A 22137-nucleotide genomic window follows, 5' to 3' on the forward strand; every position below is an offset into this window, starting at 1 on the left:
TAAGTGGGAAAAGGGAATGTTCACTTTTCTCCACGTTTCATTTCTGACTTGGAATAATAAAGTAAGAGAAAGAGATTTCTCACACTAGTTTGTCATTTCTTTATTTCCAACACCACACATGCATTTGTTTTATCTCCCCACCAAAATACAAGTAGTATTAGTATTTTTATCACGATTAATCACAGAGTAGTACTGCAGTTAACCAGCAGATTACCTGTAGATTTTTACCTTTTACTCTTATTTTACTACCAAAAAAGAGTGTGTTATTAATGTTAATGACTAAAATGTTAATGACTAAAATGCACACAAATGATTTAACAATATGTTAAATTATTATTTGTTTTAAAAATGTAAATTACTTATCAAACAGACCTAACAATTCAGCTACCAATGAATGAGCAGTGGTATGCCTGTGATAACATAGATTGAAAAATAAGCCAAAGTGATACCTCTTCTCTGAATAGACAAGCTAAGCCAGTGTGCTGCTGTAAGCCAGTGAAAATAGAGTGGAGTGGCAACTCTTCGCTTTGTTACACAATCTTTGTCAGTGCGCTGCTGTAGCTGGAGAGTTTCTCTGCCTTTTGGACTCGTACGGTGCAGGTGCAGCTGTTGTAATTTTTTTCTTGGTGGTGCAGGTGCAGGTGAAACCACTGGAGGGGTTGCGCCACCCAGATTTGTTTCCCTTCTCCCAGTGCGTGAAACTTGAGAGCCCTGCCTCAGTCACCAAAACATAAGGCTAGCAAGATATTAAGGCAATAGCTCCTGCGCGGTGCACCGGAGGCAGAGCAGCAAACTCTGATGGAAAAAAAGACGTGCACTTGAAGACTGTACCATTTCAGGAAAGGGGTGTGTGTGTATGTGGGCGGTGGTGGTGGTGGTGGTGGGGGGGTACACAATTAAATAAGACAACGGTGGGCCTGTTCAAAACTAATTTATACATTTTTTGTTATGTAATAATGTTATAATTATCATGAGATTTTTTTTATTATCAACCTTAATATTTGGGGCCCCCCGCAGGTACTCGGGGCCCTACGCGCTGTGCGTCGTCTGCGTATAGGGAGCGGCGGCCCTGGCACTGTCTCCCTCATGTGCTGCTCAATTTGATGTTTTTTTTTTTTTTTTTTGGTATCATTTAGACAGGGTGGACATTAAACTAAAAGGTGAAAAAAATATTCTAATATCTGCAAAAATAAAGGATTTTGAGGCTGCATGTTTATACACGGCAGTTGAACAACACAATATATTTGTGAATATTATCAGTAATAATGGTAGATGGAATAACTGAGGAAAAACAGAGTTTCTCTTTTGGAAACAGACGGGTGCTTGGTCACTTTCAAAGTCGTCTGACTTCAACTGAAATAACTTGTGATGTCATTTCCCTCAAAGTCTCTTGTCCTCAGTTCTTTTCTCCACACCAGGTGCTCTCAGGTAGACTCCAGCTGAATTATTATCTATTATCAGAGGATTATCAGAGCCAGTGTGCCTGAACAACGGCAAGTGGCTTCCCTTTTTTTGAATAAAACTTTGTGTTTTCCTTTAATTTCTAAACTTTTTGCTATTATGAAACATAATTTTAGATGTTTATAGCATAATACAATGTACATCATTGTGATAAAAAGTGAAAAAGTAATCATGAGTATATGTATTCCTGTAGATATGGATTTTATGTATTTTCAAGGTGCTGGAAAAATGTGAAAATGACCCTTTAAAATGCTTGAAAAGTGCTTGAAGTTGACCTTGAAAAATGTGTCTGAACACTGCATTTAACAATGACCCGGGTCTTTATTATTTTCTTTACTGTGCGCACAGGGTTTGTTGTTTTGCTTATTGTGGTGAACTGTAATTGCCACATTGTGCATTGCATTAATGTGGTTTATGGTTAATATCCATTCAGAATTCATTCAAAATCCACATCCGTGTCCTGTGTCTCTATTTCATGATAGTGATCCAACTCAGGCTCCTGACGCTCCGAGGTTTTCAGAGACTGCTCCAAATTCTTACAGCTGCTTTGATTATTATTATTCTTTACATTTAGTTCATCAGTGACACCTACTGGTTACAGAAGGCTTTCCCATCTGCACTTCCATCTCCAGAGAAAATGATTCATATTTAATATCTTTGTTAAAGAAGTGGAGATAATTCTGTATTACTACAATAGTCTAACTTGTATTTGGTTGGTGTTTATATTAGAAAAATACTTCATGTTTAATTTGATTTGCCTCCAACTAAACTAGTGCTCTTCATGCATTTGTTCCCAGTTTGAGTAGAGAAGTCATCCTGCATGTTCACTTCAGTGGAAAGAGCAAACTGTTGAACTATGGAGCAGACATTTTTCAGCCTGTCTTCTTTTAATGTGTGCATTATTGAATAAAGAGTCAAACTCACATCATGTGACCAAATGTCTGCTGCTCTGTGTTTTTAGGAATAAGAGTAAAAACACACTTACACTTCCTCAGGCCTGGTTTCAACATCTGCTTTCCACCATGGTCCACCCTGGAGGAGGAATAAACAAAGAGCATTTTAGAATAGAAACATGAGCATTTAATAACTTTCCTCATAGAAACTTTAGCGGAAACATCACTCATATCCAGCATGAAACCTTCAACATTAAACATGACTCAGCTTCTCAGCATGACTGAGAAAAGGCCTCTCAGGCCTCTAGAAGACAGTGTGTGTGTCTCTCCACACCTGAGAGCCTCCAGGCTCCAGGTTGGATCCTCCAGTCCAGCAGAGAGCAGCTTCTCTCCTGAGGCTCCTGGATGATTGTAGCTCAGGTCCAGCTCTCTCAGATGGGAGGGGTTGGAGCTCAGAGCTGAGGCCAGAGCAGCACAGCCTTCCTGTGTGAGCAGACAGCCTGACAGCCTGGACACACACACACACACACACACACACACACACACACACACACACACACACACACACACATACACACACACACACACACACACACAGTGTGTTTTAATAGAGTCTCTTGTCTTTGAGGGTAAACTCTCCTTTAAGACGAGGTTTATGCTGGGATTAACACTCTAAAATTAGATATGAAAATGAACTCAAATGCTTGTAAAACTAGTCCAGTGATCTGCTCTGTAATTTCATTTTGACTGATTTCATTTCTGATCCACAGCTGTGGAGCGGTTTCCCAGACAGTGATTACGCCCAGTCGCAGACTAAAATGCGCTTTTAATCTGGAATAACTCCAGTCTGAAATAGTTCTAGATTAACCTTCATCTGGATTTAAATGATCTGATTTCCAGGCTGAGGGTGAGTGTTAGTCCAGAGGTAAATGAAGGTTTAAATGAAACGTCCAAGGCAGCAGATTGAACTTCAGATTTGTAGTTTTTTGTTTGTCAGAGGAGAAACAGCGTCCTTCCCCTGTCTCTCCTCCAGCTCCACACAGTTCTGGGCTTTTCTAGATTCAGGATTTATGAGCATCATTACGTTTTCAAATGAACCCTTTGACAAAATTAGCTTGACTTCTTTCCAAAACATGCAGAAAATTAGCAGGAAACCACAGGAAAAGAACAATACAATTAAAAATCACCATTCAAAACAGTATAAATTACCCCAAAATATGTCAAAGGTGGTGCCCAAAACAAGAAAAACCCTTTGGAGGAAACTGCTCCTGTAAGTCCTTTCTGTTTTTTTTATGTCTTAACAACAGAGGCAGTGATAAGAGGAAATAATGAAATATCCTCAATCAGTGCTAAATGTTGGCATCATGGCTGCTGTGAAAGGCTGAATAGCTTTATTGACAGTAGAAGCTTCATGTAAATCAGGAAGTAAATTTTCATGTTGGACAGGTTGATCAGCACTGACCTGAGAGCCTTCAGTCTACAGTTTGGACTCTCCAGTCCAGCAGAGAGACGCTTCACTCCTGAATCCTGCAGGTCATTGTTGCTCAGGTCCAGCTCTCTCAGACTGGAGGACTGGGAGCTGAGAACTGAGGCCAGAGCCTCACAGCTTCTCTCTGACAGATTACAGCCACTCAGCCTGGATGAAGATGCACAGATATCAAAACATTATTTTATGGTCTTCTTATGGTCTTTTACTTAAATGTGAATCATATTTTTTGTTCGGCCCTGCTTCTATAGAAGAAGTTTGAGCTTCACTTGAAGGTGGGATGTTGCTGAGGTAAAAATGTCAAACTTTGGTCACATGAGACACTTCAGCTGCAATGTACCACATGAGAGAAGTCCAGTCTCTGTATACAGGCTGCTGGACATTCAGACATTCATTCATTAAATGTCCTGTTAATGCCTTTATCTGCACTCTGCATTCACCTCTGAAATCTCAACATTTTGCAAAACATCTCAACGTTAATATAGACAGATATTTTTCTGTTATTATTAACTGATAACCTAGTTTATTTTGTAGTTAAGATTTTGTTTGCTCTTATTAATTAAGAACGTTAAAGGTTAAAGCCAAATATGAAAATTTAAAGATTTTGATTATGTCATGAAATCTTCAGTAACCCCACTTGATTTGTGAAATAGTTTGCTGCAATGTGAAATGTGGTTAAATTGTAGAAAATGGACCAAATATTTAAAATCACTGGTATGGTGATTTAACAAAATGTCTCTTAAATTTGGTTGTTGAACTTGCAGGGTCACCCTTTACATGCTCACTGATACTGACCTGAGAGTCTTCAGTCTACAGTTTGGACTCTCCAGTCCAGCAGAGAGACGCTTCACTCCTGAATCCTGCAGGTGGTTGTTGCTCAGGTCCAGCTCTCTCAGACTGGAGGACTGGGAGCTGAGAACTGAGGCCAGAGCCTCACAGCTTCTCTCTGACAGATTACAGCCACTCAGCCTGGATGAAGATGCACAGATATCAAAACATTATTTTATGGTCTTCTTATGGTCTTATACTTAAAGGCCCCATGGTGTACACTTTTCCAGGGTTTTATTTTAACTGTTGATATCCCTGCATGATGTATTTGTGGTTTTGAGTACCTGTGGTCTGCTAAATATAGTTTGACAGCTCCCCTCTCTCGCCTTTCTCCCCGGGTTCTGGCAGCACGGTTGGTTTAGCCAATCAGAAGAGAGAATCAGCCCCTCTCCACTGATTGGCTGACTGTTTTCTGAGTGACATATGGTCGGGCCAATCACAAGCAAGTAACTGAAACCTACGTTGCTCAATGGTGCTCACTGGCAAACAGGAATTATAATCTTATGAAAGATTGTCATGGCGACCGCTGAGCGTGATGTTACATGACCGTACGATCCTGAACCACAGACGGCAGGAGACACCGAACCACCTCAGATCTGTTTATGACAGGATGTTTCAGAATGGGAAGTTATGTTTGTTAAATATGTTGTAAATATGTTGTGAGCTTGTTGCCTGGGGAGTGGAGGTGGGCTGTGGGCGGAGTCACCGTCCTCATGACATCATGGATTAACAGAAGTGAAATCCGCTTGTTTTGCAGGGAGAGTTTCAAAAAACGGGCTGTGTGCATTTCTCCATTTATCAGGTGTTTAATGCATGGGACCGTGTTTATGTGGCCCCGAGACCTTCCCTATCACGCAGAAACAACACAAATTGCATTTTCCATGCCATGGGGCCTTTAAATGTGAATAATATTTTTGTTAGGCCCTGCTTCTATATCTGTGTATGTGTGACATCTACAAGTGTGTTGTCACAATTGTATTGTTATTTATTTTATGTCGTGCATTTTCTTTGAGAGAGGCCAGATTTAAATGTGTTTTACCAAAATATATCAGTCAAAATGACAGTAAAGATAGATATTCAGTTACGCCACCAGGTGGAGCACTACGCGCAGGTGAGCGCTGGTATTGCGTCTTGGTTATATGGACCGCGAGGCTTCCGTTCTTCATACAGACCACAGCCTGCATGACGAACAGATATAACGTCTCCTGTCTGTATTCTTCCTGTCCAAAACAGGTTAGTAACATGTGCTGAAGCATCACAATGTACCTTGAAGGACTCATAAGCCTTTCTCCTTTCAGTTTTGCTAAATACTGATACATGAAGTAGCATTAATATAGTGTTTTGTTTAAGTTGAAAATTCGGGAATCGTATAATGAAAAGTGACCGGTTTTCCAAAATGGCGGCCTCCTTGTTTATTTCCAGTGAAAAATGGGATGTACTTTATATTTGTGCTTGTACATAAATGGTTAGCATAGGATTGTGCACAATATAGTTAAGGTTTATTATTGAAAGAAAGTGAATATTATGTGTGTGTGTGTGTGTGAGCAACTAAGTTTAATGCTTACCTGTATTTTTGTTAGCTGTTTAGATAAAATAATATTTTTTTACTTGCACTAAAGTGTTCGATACGCAGTGAGATTGTGGAAACTAAACCAAAAAGGGTTTGAATATTGTATTATTTGTGTAATTTTGAAGTGAATATAAGTTTGTAAAGCATTATTCAGAGACTTTATAGCGCTCTAGCAAAATACATATAAGATGTATTTAAAAACTTTATTTTTGGGAGAAATGTGGAAACAGACCAATGTGAACAGTAACAGTTGATCCTATGTTTTATTGCAAAAGGGTGAACGGTGGAATTTACTGATTTAGAAATTATTGTCATTATTGCAGTTTTGTTTGAAATTAAGAAAAAGAATGAAAAGAGAAAGCGGAAATCATATGATTCTGTTTAATAAATATACAGACCACAGCCTGCATGACGAACAGATATAACGTCTCCTGTCTGTATTCTTCTTGTCCAAAACAGGACACATCTTCTGCTAACAGGTATCTCTCGCGAGGCCTGTAACATATGTAAAACTGAGAGAGATTAATACTGATTTTAATGCAATGATGTTTAGCATAAAGGAACACACCAGTGATTCTGCATGTTTAGTTTTAAATCTACAAAATGCATAAATTTCATGTTCCTGTTAATCTGTTCCCAAAGCGAGCAGTGGGATTTTAGAGCTGCCGTATCCATGGGCGTTTCTTAGATCTCAGGACATTGGGGGCTGATTGGGGGCCCACTGCCTTGAAGGGGGTCCAGGGGTATTCTCCCCAGGAAAAATTTTAATAAACCAGATCTATTTTTATGCTTTCTCGTGCATTCATTTCTTTTTGGTAATTTCCAAGACTTTGTAAAGTTTCTGAAGAAACTTTGATGTGTTTGCCTTGCGACCGCCTGGACATGCGCTAAACCACCAGCCCTATGCTGTTTGTGGGTTGTGTAGTGTTGTTGCTCTTGCCCAGGCGGGGAGTTGAACCCTGGTCTCCTGCATGGCAGGCAGAGACACTATCCACTGCACTACTGGGGCTTGTGTGGGCGGAGCCAGAAATGAGGCTCTACAAAGCACACAGCATGAGTGACAGTGGAGCTTGGGAGAAAATTGCCTACAAGTAGTGTTCAAACAACTGCTTTTTTCTCAATGACAGTAAGTCCGAAATCAAAGGTACCATGAGAAAGGTAAGGCTTTGGGCTTTCAAACTGTGGCAAAATTATTTTCTAACTCCCAAAAATGTCTGTGTTTTGGCGAGTCGAAAAAGTGTGTGTTTCTCCTTCTCTCCCCCGGACGTCTGTCCCAACCACCGCCGCATTTTTGTTTTCTTGCGTTTCCATGGTTTCTCGCGCCGGTTGCACTGCAGACTGTAGCGTGCCTGCGCTCAGCCAATGGGCGTCTGATACATCATCACATAGCATTGTGGCAGTGTTCATGGGAAATGTAGGAAGTACTGCCAGGGGGGTAAATGAGCGAGAACTGTAGAGCGGCTCTGACTGACATGGTTGCCTCATGCATCACCGGCCAAACTGGCTAGTAAGTTTTTATTAACACCCGCCAAAATGAATTTTAACCAGCATTTGGCGGGTTGGTGGGTGTTAATTTAGAACCCTGCCGCTGTCAGCCAATAAAACATGGTGTTGCCACACAACTCTTCTCACATTGGTCTGAGCTCTCGCCGCTGTTGCGTTCACTGAAAATGGGAAAATATAAAAAACTGTCTTCCTTAGTGTAATGCCGCTTGAATAGAGCATGGCGATATTATATTCCTACTCCGTAGTAAACTGCAGAGAGGGGGAAAATTATCTGGGGCTAAAGAAAAAACATTCGGGGCTAGAGCCCCGGATGCCCACGCCACGCGACGCCACTGGCCGTATCATTTCTCCTCTCTTTCCTCCAGCTGCTGGTTTCCATTCATCCCACTACGATATGAACATGAACTTTCAGAGCCTTCACACTTTCTTCACTCCAGTTTTCCATCACTGGAATAAAGTCCTCCAAATGAGTTTTCCTAAAGCAGCAGCACCAGGGCTGCCCTCCCTAAATGCAGAACATGCACTGTGTGTAGGGCCTCATGTTGCACTGGGGGCCACAGTGTCCCCAGACACTGACCAGCTGACCAGTCACCTGAGCAGGTTGTAGGATTCAGGGCTGCAAACATGTAGCCCACCAACACCTGGCCTATCTGCCTGGTGACCGGAGGGTGACCCTGTCCCAAAACTGCAACCCTTGCTCGACCAAGGGCTGTAAATCCGTCACCCCTGACCAACTGGAGAAACACCGGAATAAACATTTTGGTCTCACCTCCTCAAGGACTAATCATTGGAAGGGATGCTTCTCCCCTATAAGGACTTCTTCCCGGATCAATGACGCGATCAGTCATTGATTTATACGTGACTGGGTCAAGGAAACCTTCACAGAGGATTTTTCATCTTCCTGATAGCAAATCTTCTGGCTCCACCAGGACTCAGGAATGAGGGTTTCAAAGCCCCCTTGGTTCATACCACAAACATTCATCTACACTAATGACTGGTGTTGGGGGTGCCTTGAAATCACACAATACGTTTGAACAACACATCCTGAGTTTCATAGGATGTTTGGTGGCACTTGAGAGAATTGAACTTTACTGCACCAAAATGGACTGTGGGCAATAAGGGTTGCCAAACATGCATTTAATATCAATGACAAAGGTCAGGCTTGTTACAGGAGTTAAGTTTATCAACTTGAGTGTACAAGCAAAGGTAGATGTGACCCTGTTATGATTTGTCATGTCGTGTTTGGTGTCATTTTGCTGCGCAGGGTGTAAGGAAATCAATTCTCAGGTGATTTTCACAATTCCTCTCACAGATTGCATAATATGAAATCTGGTAGAGGAATATTCCATCTAATTCTGGTATGTTAACTCTTCTTCAGGCGGTCTCCTTTATTGGCCAGGAAATCGAGACAAGGGGGCTTGCCCTTTGAAATTTATGACAGTCAGTAACCGTTTGATTGGCCAAAGATCACCGCCTGGGGAGGGGCTGAAAGGGTTAAAATCAGTGTGTGCCCAAAAGAGAATCAGAGCTTTTACCATCACAGCTTCTCCCCAAGAGCTTACTCCGGGAGAGCTTACACCATGAGAGCTTAGACCATCAGAGCTTACTCCGGGAGAGCTTTTTCCATCCGAGCGTCTCATCGCAAAGCCTCCACAGGGAGAGCTTCTAAGACTCATGCACCCGCAGAGTTTTTCCTGCGTGACTCCATTCCAGCGAGCGTCTGTTCCATCCCAAGCCTTAGCTCCAGCTCCGCACGCTGCTGTCCTCTCCTGTCTCCTGCTGCAATCAGCTGGCCATCCGTCGTCAACCCGCGGACTTCAAACTCCGGCAAGATCCGCTACCAGGCTCAAGCAAGTAACCGAACCCTCTATTTGTCTAGACTCTGGTGCGGTATTTTGACTTTATTAGTTTACACCCCGTATTCCCAAATTGACGCTAGAACCGTCAGGGCTCACTCTCTGGGCACACATTGGTTCAATTTGCACTGATGCGATATCTGTTTCATGCCATATTTTAGCCGCTGTCTGTTTTTATCCATTCCATAGTTTTTCAACCCTCTTTGCCCATTCATTACATGCCTCATTGTTTGTGTTGTCTGTCGTAATCAAATGCATATCACCTGTCGTAGTTAGCTGTTTATAATCAGTAGGTGTAGTAATAAAGTGTGTTTAAATTCACGACTGTTGTTATGTGGTTTTTGTGAGTGGAATTCTTGATCCCTATTCAGAAAAGATCCGACTGCCCTTTTTATTTTGATTTGATTATTTCCAGGCATAGACTATCATTTTTAAGGTTGTAATCTTTCCGATTTAAACTGTTTTCTGCCTGATCACCAGAAACGTAGTTCAATCGGTCATTATTATGTCTTTCTGCCGGCCCAGTTGCCGTAATAAACTAGTCATCACTCTTAAAGTGTTGATAAGTTTATTCTTATCATTTCCCCATTTATTTGTGATAGTCTGGTCAAGCGAGTAATCCTACAAGGTGAAGAGACGGCCACAAAAACACAATTTACATCTGGTGCAAGCAGGAGAAAAAAAAAAGAAGTTTGAGCTTCACTTGAAGGTTGGATGTTGTTGAGGTCAAAATGTCAAACTTTGGTCACATGAGACACTTCAGCTGCAATGTACCACATGAGAGAAGTCCAGTCTCTGTATACAGGCTGCTGGACATTCACACATTCATTCATTAAATGTCCTGTTAACGCCTTTATCTGCACTCTGCATTCACCTCTGACATCTCAACATTTTGCAAAACAACGTTAATATAGACAGATATGTTTCTATTATTATTAACTGATGACCTAATTTATTTTTTAGTTAAGAGTTTGTTTGCTCTTATTAATACAGAATGTTACATTAAATGGCATATTGTGATGCAGCGGCCCCAGTTTGGCCAGGGGCCGCTCTGAGCAGCACTTTTGTGTTTTGATGGTTTGAAATAAGGCAGAATTAAAAGCTCCCTCCTCCAGGGAAAACAGTTCCTGGGGAAACGTTTGCTTTAAACAACCAATTATCAGTTCTGTGGTTTCTGAATGCTGAGGGGCTTGTCGAAAATTAAAAGATTTTGATTATATGTTGTGAAATATTGATTTGTGAAATAGTTTGCTGCAATATGAAATGTGGGGAATTTATAGTAAATGGACCAAATATTTAAAATCACTGGTATGGTGCTTTAACAAAATGTCTGGCTGGTGAATGGTTGTTGAACTTGCAGGGTCCCCCTTTACATGCTCACTGATACTGACCTGAGAGCCTCCAGTCTACAGTTTGGACTCTCCAGTCCAGCAGAGAGACACTTCACTCCTGAATCCTGCAGGTGGTTGTTGCTCAGGTCCAGCTCTCTCAGACTGGAGGACTGGGAGCTGAGAACTGAGGCCAGAGCCTCACAGCTTCTCTCTGACAGATTACAGCCACTCAGCCTGGATGAAGATGCACAGATATCAAAACATTAATTTTATGGTCTTCTTATGGTCTTATACTTAAATGTGAATTACATTTTTTGTTCGGCCCTGCTTCTATAGAAGAAGTTTGAGCTTCATTTGAAGGTGGGATGTTGTTGAGGTCAAAATGTCAAACTCTGGTCACATTAGACACTTCAGCTGCAATGTACCACATGAGAGAAGTCCAGTCTCTGTATACAGGCTGCTGGACATTCACACATTCATTCATTAAATGTCCTGTTGACGCCTTTATCTGCACTCTGCATTCACCTCTGACATCTCAACATTTTCCAAAACATGTCAACTTTAATATAACCAGATATTTTCTGTTACTATGAACTGATGACCTAATTTATTTTTTTAGTTAAGATTTTGTTTGCTCTTATTAATAAAGAATGTTAAATGTTAAAGTCAAATACAAAAATTTAAAGATTTTTATTATATGTTGTGAAATCTTCAGTAACCTCACTTGATTTGTGAAATAGTTTGCTGCAATGTGAAATGTGGGGAATTTGTAGTAAATGGACCAAATATTTAAAATCACTGGTATAGTGCTTTAACATAATGTCTCTTAAATTTGGTTGTTGAACTTGCAGGGTCCCCCTTTACATGCTCACTGATACTGACCTGAGAGCCTTCAGTCTGCAGTTTGGACTCTCCAGTCCAGCAGAGAGACGCTTCACTCCTGAATCCTGCAGGTCATTGTTGCTCAGGTCCAGCTCTCTCAGACTGGAGGACTGGGAGCTGAGAACTGAGGCCAGAGCCTCACAGCTTCTCTCTGACAGATTACAGCCACTCAGCCTGGATGAAGATGCACAGATATCAAAACATTAATTTTATGGTCTTCTTATGGTCTTATACTTAAATGTGAATTACATTTTTTGTTCGGCCCTGCTTCTATAGAAGAAGTTTGAGCTTCATTTGAAGGTGGGATGTTGTTGAGGTAAAAATGTCAAACTCTGGTCACATTAGACACTTCAGCTGCAATGTACCACATGAGAGAAGTCCAGTCTCTGTATACAGGCTGCTGGACATTCATACATTCATTCATTAAATGTCCTGTTAACGCCTTTATCTGCACTCTGCATTCACCTCTGACATCTCAACATTTTGAAAAACATGTCAACTTTAATATAGCCAGATATTTTCTGTTACTATTAACTGATGACCTAGTTTATTTTTTTAGTTAAGAATTTGTTTTCTCTTATTACAATACAATACAATACTTTTTTGTAATTGTCATAATAACACAGTCATGATAGCATAGCAACAAAGACGCCACAGAATTCCTTACGAGTCTGTTTCGGGGCATTTTCCAACTAAGGTGTTTACATGCCCCAATATTCCGGTTGGAACAGGAATATGCCAGGGGTCTTATTCGGAATTCTCTCCAACCAGAATATGACCTTAATCGGGTTCGGTGCGTGTTTACATGACACGTGTGCAACCGGAATATTGCGAGTATTCCGGTTAATACAGGAATAAGGTGTGCATGTAAACATGCACAGTAACAATACAGCATCAGGGCTCACTGCTTGAGGATAGAGGCTGTGGGCCAGTCTGGTGGATGGACCTGTATCTCCTACCAGAGCAGGTGAAACAGGTGGTGGGCGAGGTGGTGTTGATCTTGCAGGATTTTGTGCACGCGACGCAGACAGCGAGTGGTGTAGATGGTGCTGATCTCTGGAAGGTTGGTCCCGATGATTTTCCCTGCTGTTCGTACCGCCCTCTGGAGGGCATGCTGTTCGGCCTTAGTGCAGCTGGAGAACCACACTAGGAAACCATAAGTCACTATGCTGCCAATAGCACAGTGGTAAAAGTTCACCATGAGCTGCTGGGGGATTTTGGGCGTTGATGGGCCTTTCCTACCACCGAGGCTGTGTTAGTACCCCAGGACAGGTCCTCCGACATAGTTACACCCGGAAACTTGAAGTGTGTGACTCTCTCCACCACCTCGTTCCTGATTCAAAGTGGGGTATGGTTAGATTGCCCTGTTTTGTGAAAGTCCACGATCATTTCCTTGGTCTTTTTGGTGTTAAGGACCAAGTTGTGGTTTTTACACCATGATGCCAGATGTTGTACTTCCCTTCTATAGGCAGATTCATCATTGTTGTTAATGAGCCCCAGCACCGTGGTGTCATCAGCAAATTTAACAGTGAGGTTGGTTGGGAAAGAGGCAAGGCAGTCGTGCGTGAAAAGTGTGAAGAGCAATGGACTGAGCATGCACTGTTGGGGGGCTGTGGTGTTGATGAGGAGGGTGGATGAGGTGTGCCTGCCAGCCCTAACACACTGAGCGGTTTATCAAAAAGTCAAGGATCCAGTTGCATAATGCGGTGTTCAGTCCAAGGTTGTGTAATTTGGAATGGAGTTTGTTTGGCAGGATTGTATTGAAGGCTGAACTAAAGTTGACAAAGAGCAGCCTTACATAGGTGTTTTTGTGCTCAAGGTGTTGTAATAGAATAGAGTGTGGAGCACAGTGGCGATGGCATCTTCAGTTGACCTGTTCTCCCTATATGCAAACTGGTATGGGTCAAGTGCAGGTGGTATTGCATTCTTAATGTGTTTGATGACCAGCCTCTCCAGGCATTTGGCTGGGATGGGGGTGAGAGATACAGGTCTATAGTTATTAAGGCATGTGCCATTTGACTGACATTTGGGTAATAAAGAACGTTAAATGTTAAAGCCAAATATGAAAATTTAAAGATTTTGATTATATGTTGTGAAATCTTCAGTAACCTCACTTGATTTGTGAAATAGTTGGCTGCAATGTGAAATGTGGGGAAATTGTAGAAAATGGATCAAATATTTAAAATCACTGGTATGGTGCTTTAACAAAATGTCTCTTAAATTTGGTTGATGAACGTGCAGGGTCCCCCTTTACATGCTCACTGATACTGACCTGAGAGCCTTCAGTCTACAGTTTGGACTCTCCAGTCCAGCAGAGAGACGCTTCACTCCTGAATCCTGCAGGTGGTTGTTGCTCAGGTCCAGCTCTCTCAGACTGGAGGACTGGGAGCTGAGAACTGAGGCCAGAGCCTCACAGCTTCTCTCTGACAGATTACAGCCACTCAGCCTGGATGAAGATGCAGATATTAAAACACAATTATTATTCTAATGTGACTGATGTTTTGATAGGCAAGCCAGGTTTTATTTAACACTCCAGGCTAGGGATTGAATATGGGACCAAAGCTTGGTGATGCAGTGGCAGTTCATGAAAAAATGTAGTTCTGCCAGTTTGGAAGCAAAGAGACTGGAAAGAGCATCGATAATGAATCCCAAACAAACGTGTTACTGTGCATCCTTCAAAACATTTCTCCAGCTTCTCTTTGCTGCTCAAAAGCACCTTGTTAGCTGGTTTATTCACCCTCTGCAGACACGTCACAATTATCACCTGACGTGGGAGGCGGCGCCATCAGTGTTGCCAACTTGGCGACTTTTTCGCTAATACTGGCGACTTTCCAACTCCCCATGGCGACTTTTTTTTGTCAAAAGCGACTAGCAACAAATCCAGCGACTTTTCCTGGTGTTATTGGAGACTTTTCTGGTATTTTGGAGACTGACATGAAAGCATGTATCGTTCCTCTGCAGTTCCTGTTCTCAGCGAGCAGCGGGTGCTGCCGCGAGCCCCTCCCCCACCCCAAAGTCCTCACAGGTGGTCACAGCCTCCAGTCGCAGGCAGCTGCAGTCAGGAGAGGAGCAGAGAGGAGACCCTCACCACTCCGCGTCCAGGCAGCAAATGGATCGCGCATGCGCAAAGCCGCCGTTGATCCCGCCCTTCCCATAAATTTGAAGTTCTAAAACATATTTGTATATGTATATGTTGTATATGTATATATGTTTTTTACTCGCTTTTTGTTATTCCTCTCCTAGAGCGCCCATTACAGTCCATTACAATCACGTGCAAATTGCAAATTAGGCGATGTCATTTGGCGACTTCTAGTAACTTTTAGGACAGCCAATAGCTACTTTCCTTACTGAGGAGTTGGCAACACTGGGCGCCATGACGGACGGCAGAAGAACAGTGGACGTCAATTTAAGACACGGAGGCACGTTATAGTTGGTGACATTCCGTGGTTGCAGATAGTTTTTAATTTACTTTAATGGTAGTAAGATGGTGATTTCCTGCTGTGCCGTGCAGTGTGCCGACTGGCTGTAAGCCTTATCTAGCCTTTTACAGGAGACCTTTTAATGCGGACAGAAGACAGCGACGGGTAGCTGCTATCAATCGTGAGGACTGGCAGCCGTCCAAATACTCCCGGATCTGCAGCGAGCATTTTTACAAGGTAAGTTTCATATTAATACGTTATCAAAGTTATATAACCTTAGCTATGTTAGAGTCAGTCAAAACAAACTCAGTGTAGTTGGCTAACGTAGCTACCGTTAGCTAACAAACGCAAGTAGAGTTTGTTTACTAGTAGCGATGCTAGCTAGCTACTAACGTTAGCTAGCTAGTCCTTCTCAGGACTCTGTTCTTATTAGCTGGCACTCCTAATATAGAACATCTGATCTAGGACTGCCAGCAAACAAATAGTCTGTTGGAAGACCATCATTGGATTAACAGACCAGTAAAAGAAAGTTAAAATCCACTGTAAAGGTGTCATATATTGCATGGCCTTTACAACCAGTGTAAAATTAGCCCCTGTTTTAGTCCTGCTCAGTACCCAAGCAGCTGAGCCAAGCCTTATTCAAACCCACAGAACTTTATTTCAGATTCTAGCAGAGATCCCAAAGATACCAAATATGTCTTCCTGGATTACAGGGAAATGTGTATGAAATGATAAACAAAATATCTAGATATTCTCTATTTTGTGTGATAGTGTAGTCATGAAACATTGGCATCTTGGCTTTAAATATTTCATGTAATATAAGTGTAGCTTCAATGAAGCGCTGCAACCAGCACATACAGAATGTTGTGAAACTGATGCACGATACAGAAAAATGTTTTCTCCAATTTTGAATTTGCTTGGACAGAAATTTAATAGAAAAGCTGATGTCGGGGGCCTCACCTACCATACTTTGTTCTGCAAATGATAAAAGTGTGTATTAGCTTGTCTCTATGTTAGTGTGACAGAAAGGCAAAACTCTGCCAGTGTTCTCAGGATGATAAAATGCATTATTGGTACCATTCCTGCTGTGAGGCTCAAAGTCAGATAAACTATGACTTTCGAAATGCTTCTATTTTGCTTTCTGTGAAAATGTTGACATTTGTTTTATAGAGTTATCTAGACACTTACAGAGATGTTTTGGAGACTTCAACCACTGGCAACAGTTTCATAAAAGCCTCCTCAGAAGCAGAGTACTTCTTCAGGTCAAACACATCCAGTTTTTCTTCTGATGACAGCAACATGAAGACCAGAGCTGACCACTGAGCAGGAGAGAGTTTGTCTGTGGAGAGACTTCCTGAACTCAGGTGCTGTTGGATCTGCTTCACTAGAGAATTGTCATTCAGCTCATTCAGACAGTAGAACAGGTTGATGCTTCTCTCTGGAGAGGGATTCTCTTTGATCTTCTTCTTGATGTACTGGACTGTTTCCTGGTTGGTCTGTGAGCTACTTCCTGTCTGTGTCAGCAGGCCTCGTAGGAGACGCTGGTTGGTCTCCATTGAAAGACCCAGGAGGAAGCGGAGAAACAAGTCCAGGTGTCCATTTGGACTCTGTAAGGCCTTGTCCACAGCATTCTGGAGGAGGAGTTTTAATTTAGATTTCTGGCTGAATACTGTAAACCAACTGGAGGTCGGTTGTTGCTCTGTCAGCAGGTTCACACCAGAGTTGATGAAGGTCAGAAAGACATAAAGAGCAGCCAGAAACTCTTGAAGGCTCAGATGGACGAAGCAGAAAACTTTGTCCTGGTACAGCCCACGCTCCTCTTTAAAGATCTGTGTGAACACTCCTGAGTACACTGAGGCTGCTCTGATATCAAGGCCACATTCTGCCAGGTCTGCTTCATAGAAGATCAGGTTGCCTTTCTCCAGCTGCTCAAAAGCCAGTTTTCCCAGAGACTGGATCATCTCCCTGGTCTCTGGAGTCCAGTGTGGATCTGTCTCAGCTCTGCTGTGATACTTGATGTTCCCTTGTTTGGACTGAACAAGCTGGAAGTGGATGTACATCTCAGTCAGGGTCTTGGGCAGCTGTCCTCTCTGACTGATTTTCAACACGTCCTCCAGAACTGTAGCAGTGATCCAGCAGAAGACTGGGATGTGGCACATGATGTGGACGCTTCGTGACGTCTTGATGTGGGAGATGATTCTGCTGGCCTGCTCCTCATCTCTGAATCTCTTCCTGAAGTATTCCTCCTTCTGTGGGTCAGTGAAGCCTCTCACCTCTGTCACCATGTCAACACACTCAGGAGGGATCTGATTGGCCGCTGCGGGTCGTGTGGTTATCCAGAGGCGAGCAGAGGGAAGCAGGTTCCCAGTGATGAGGTTTGTCAGCAGAACGTCCACTGAGGTGGACTCTGTAACATCAGTCAGGATCTGGTTGTTGTTGAAGTCCAGAGGAAGTCGACACTCATCCAGACCGTCAAAGATCAACACAACCTGGAACTGCTCAAACCTGCTGATTCCTGCTTCTTTGGTCTCAGTGAAGAAGTGATGAAGAAGTTCCACAAAACTGAACTTTTTCTCTTTCAGCAGATTCAGCTCTCTGAAAGTGAATGGAAATGTGAACTCTATGTGCTTATTGACTTTATCTTCAGCCCAGTCCAGAGTGAACTTCTGTGTTAAGACTGTTTTCCCAATGCCAGCCACTCCCTTTGTCATCAGTGTTCTGATTGGCTTATCTTTTCCAGGTAAAGGTTTAAAGATGTCTTCAGATTTTATCAGTGTTTCTGCTTCTGCTGGTTTCCTGGATGCTGTTTCAATCTGTCTGACTTCATGTTCCTCATTGACCTTTTGACTCTCTCCCTCTGTGATGTACAGCTCTGTGTAGATCTGGTTCAGAAGTGTTGAGTTTCCTGCTTTGGCAATCCCCTCAAACACACACTGAAACTTCTGCTTCAGATTAGATTTGAGTTTACGTTGGCACACTGCAGCAAAGGTTTCTGAATGGAAAAAAATAAATTAAAAGTGCACCAATAAGCAGATGTTATAATATGCTGATGACACTCAAATTTACAGTTCTATTCCATCTAACTCACAAATTATAAAACTGTGCTCATTAGACCCATGTTCATGAATTACTTTTTATCAAGATATCCTGTTCTCTGGTCTACCAACATGTAGTCCATCATGTTAAAACTGTTTAAAGTCTCTTACTGCTGTGCAAACGCTCAGCCAGCTCCTCCTGCTTCATTCTCCTCAGGAGGTGCAGTGTGATCTGCAGAAAAGCCTCTCTGATGCTGCTCCTCTGCTCTTCCTCCTCATCGTCCATCACCTTCTCATCCTCTCCCTGCCTCCCTAAGCATTCTGGGTAGTCTGGACTCAGAATCCTGTGGATCCTTTTCAGCTCATTCTTCACAAAAGTGACAGCGTTCTCCTCCAGCATCTGGAACAGAATAATATATTGTTATGTGCCAACGCTCTGCACACCCTGCATTGGATTTGTTTTGTCTTCCTCCCCCTCGTCTTTCTTTATTCCTCTATCTGCCTCCTCAGGTTCTGTGTGGTCGACCAGTTCAGCTGTTCATGATCAGTTCAGACTACATGCTCATCTCTGTTCCTCATCCCTGGCCTCTCATGGTTGGTCTCCACCCTTGTAAATCACCATCAGACCTCCATCATCCTCCAGTCAACTACGCCCCACTCTACTATATAAGCTCCACTGTTGCACTTGTGTCCCCCCTCTCTGTCTTTGCATCTCCTTGTTTGACTTGCTGAAAGCTTTGTTACTTCAGGCCTAGACCTTTGTTTAGTCTGGGTTCTCTGTATTTAAAGTAGCCTGTTCTATTATTTGTTGTTGATTTGAGACTGGACTGTGTATGTTTGGAGTACCCTGCACATTTGCACATCCAAGTTTTTTTTTTTTTTTTTCTTTTTAAGAGACACTAGGGAAGAGGGGTTTGCCATCCACTGTATTTTTGTGTGGAGAACAGAGTAGTTAGCTTTCTCTTTTATTTCATTTGTAGGTGGACTAACTCAAGATTTAGTGAGGGTCAGTTCTTTTTTTCTGTTCTTTGATTTATCAACACCTGTGATCCTTTACATTTATTTTCTTTTGTTTACTCAAAAACTGAGTCTCTTGATTTCATTTAGTCTGCAACATGTACATATTGTAAATCATAAAAATGGTTGCTTTTCTGACCACTGGGCGCTGTCCAATTTAAGAAAAAAAGCTACTATCACCACACTGTTGTACCTGCAATTAGAATATATGGTCACCTTCACTGTCTTCCTAGTGGTGATTCTTACATCTGAAAGTTTGAAGTGTTTGTGCTGCCTCCCCTTTAGTTCCCTAGACACCTGACGTTTAGGGAACTAAACAATATGAATTTGACTTCCCTTATAAAATTGTAGAACACAAATCTCAAATCCATCTAACAGAGACTGAAAGCCCAATGAGACAAGACGTTATAACCAGAATGGTTGTTTTACATCAAATTTACAGCTGAAAGTAAAAGGTATTGCTGTGCATTTATACACCTTAAATATGGAGTCCAGGTCTGTTTGATGCTCTGAGGCTGGCCGACCACTGGGAAGCTCTGAGCTCTGCTGGTGGACTCTGTAGAGCACACACACACACACACACACACACACACACACACACACACACACACACACACACACACTAGTGATGGAAATTCCGGCTCTTTTTAGAGAACCGGCTCTTTTGGCTCGACTCACTAAAAAGAGTCGGCTCTTTCAGCTCCCAAGCGGCTCTTCAGATTTTTTTTGTTGCTTAAATTAATTTATTACCAACAATAATGTAAAATTATGTGTAAAATGAATTACTAATGTCAAAAAACATGCATTATGTTTTTTTTTATTTATAAATGTTTATTATATAAATATGCCTTTATTTATTCACTCTAGTGCTACAAAAAATATATTATAAAATACAAAAACAAACGTTTAACTATTTACAGTTGAATTGAATTGCTGTACACACTGCAGCAGCAGCAGCAACAACAGTTGCAGTAGACACACTGGCACCTTCATTAATATCAAGTTCATTTTCTTGTGTTTTTTTTTTTCCCATTGCACTGATGGTGGACAGTTCTGGACAGTTTGGGGAGCTGGCTCGATAAGAGATTTTTTTCTTGCAGACTCTACACTCTGCCTTTCTATTGTCAATAAAATTGAAATGGGTCCATATTTTACTCCTTTTCCTGCTGTCATTTTCTTAGCTACACCTTTCCAGCGCGTTCGTGTTGTCTCTCATTGTGGCCCCTTGCTCTCTTTCTCTCTCGTCTCCCTCCCTCCTGTTCTCCTGTTCATGTGTGTGTGTGTGTGTGTGTGTGTGTGTGTGTGTGTGTGTGAGCCGGCTCTCAATCAGGAGCCGGCTCCCGTCGTTCACTTCAAAGGGCCGGCTCTTAGAGCCGGTTCGTTCACGACCGACCCATCACTAACACACACACACACACACACACACTGTAAATGCCACTAATCATTGGAGGTGAAGGAGCTCAATTGACAGATCAGTTCTGTATCTCATCATGACCTCACACTTCTGCTGAGTAGAGCTGGATAACAACAAAATGTGTTTTATTTATTGGTTTATTTTTCAGGGACAATACACACTAATGAACAATTAAACTGTAGCTGAGTCAGAGTCAGCCGGGAGGCTAGTTTTCATCTGCTGTCATTTGGCCAGAGATGTAAAAGGCAACCTAAAATTACAAAATTTTTAAAATTATTTTCTAATAGGTACAACACAGTCTTCTCAGGTTGAACCTCTGTGTGATTATTGTTTGAAGCAGAGCAGAGATTTGCATACTTGATTAGATTAGCCCAACTCAAAATTGTATATTTTCTTAAAATGTGGCAGTGGTTGTAGTTGTTTGACTTCTATCCCAAAACTTTGAGAGTTTGTTTGTACAAAGTTTCAAGCAGCTTAAGTGCTTTATCTTTTGCAAAACATGTTAAGCGGTGGGTGAGATGTGACATTATCATTGAATTCATGTACAACTTGGCTGCATCAGTGGTCACTGCATTTCTGGTACATCAGAAGTTAAATGGGTTAAACAGGAACCTGTGACACAAAATTTTTACATGAGACATGAAAGATAGCAGAGAGTCAATGAGGATGCTCAGATATTTGAACTTAGAAACAACTTGTGATTTTTCACCTGATAACATTATAACTGGTTCTGAAGTTGTACATGTACAGTAAGTTTATAATCATTTGTACTTTGCTCTGTGTTATGTGATTAATGTTAAAAGTGGGAAAAGTGATATTCACTGGAATGAGATTCTCACACATGTTGGAAAAACATTGTGCAGCATTGAACTGAATGTCTTCACTATCCTTTCAGGTCTGTTACTAAAGATCAAGTCAATCTGTGTTTGAGAAGAGGTGGTTATTCTAGTAGGTCCAACAATCAATTGTGTTACATGAAAAATATCTGTGGTCTGTTTGAGGGCCTTCCTGTTTGTCCTGTCTTCCCAGTTGATTTTGAAATCACCAGTCAACATGACTTCTTTCCTCAAATCTCACAGTTTTAGCATGTTTTTCAGATTTTCATAAAATTCATTGTTAGAAGAGGGTGGGCAACACAAACAACAAGAACAAATAACATTTGAGGTGAAAGAGTTACAGTTAAACCAACACACTCCAAGTCACTGCCAGATGACCACTTCATTTGATTCCAGTGAAAGGTGTCTTTAATGTAAATCATCACCCCGCCCCCCTTTCCTTTAGACCTGTCCTGTCCTGGTACAACTACTGCAGAGGATGGTGAGTTGCTATGGAACCATGTTTCTGACCTGTTTCTTTTTTACAGTTTTTTGTTTGTTTGTTTGTTTGTTTTGGCATTTCTGCTTTATTTGATAGTCACAGTGGAGAAAGACAGGAAATGT

General features: G+C 41.9%; 2 protein-coding genes across 2 annotated transcripts in view; both read right to left on the reverse strand.

The window, feature by feature from the left end:
• Nucleotides 1-18523, reverse strand: part of LOC115355366 (protein NLRC3-like) — a gene marked incomplete at its 5' end in the record, with an annotated part of 21047 nt that extends 2524 nt beyond the window's left edge. The window contains 5 exons of the mRNA XM_030046137.1: nucleotides 2447-2493; nucleotides 2689-2862; nucleotides 11814-11987; nucleotides 16421-18209; nucleotides 18439-18523. Of these exons, the coding sequence (XP_029901997.1) occupies nucleotides 2447-2493; nucleotides 2689-2862; nucleotides 11814-11987; nucleotides 16421-18209; nucleotides 18439-18523 (2269 nt within the window). The remainder of the gene's footprint in view (nucleotides 1-2446; nucleotides 2494-2688; nucleotides 2863-11813; nucleotides 11988-16420; nucleotides 18210-18438) is intronic.
• Nucleotides 1-22137, reverse strand: part of LOC115355360 (NACHT, LRR and PYD domains-containing protein 3-like) — a 237381-nt gene that overhangs the window by 55135 nt on the left and 160109 nt on the right. The gene's annotated exons all lie outside the window — the stretch shown is intronic.

Source organism: Myripristis murdjan, chromosome 23 (assembly GCF_902150065.1).
Source record: "Myripristis murdjan chromosome 23, fMyrMur1.1, whole genome shotgun sequence".
In the NCBI taxonomy this organism is placed as follows: Eukaryota; Metazoa; Chordata; class Actinopteri; order Holocentriformes; family Holocentridae; genus Myripristis; species Myripristis murdjan.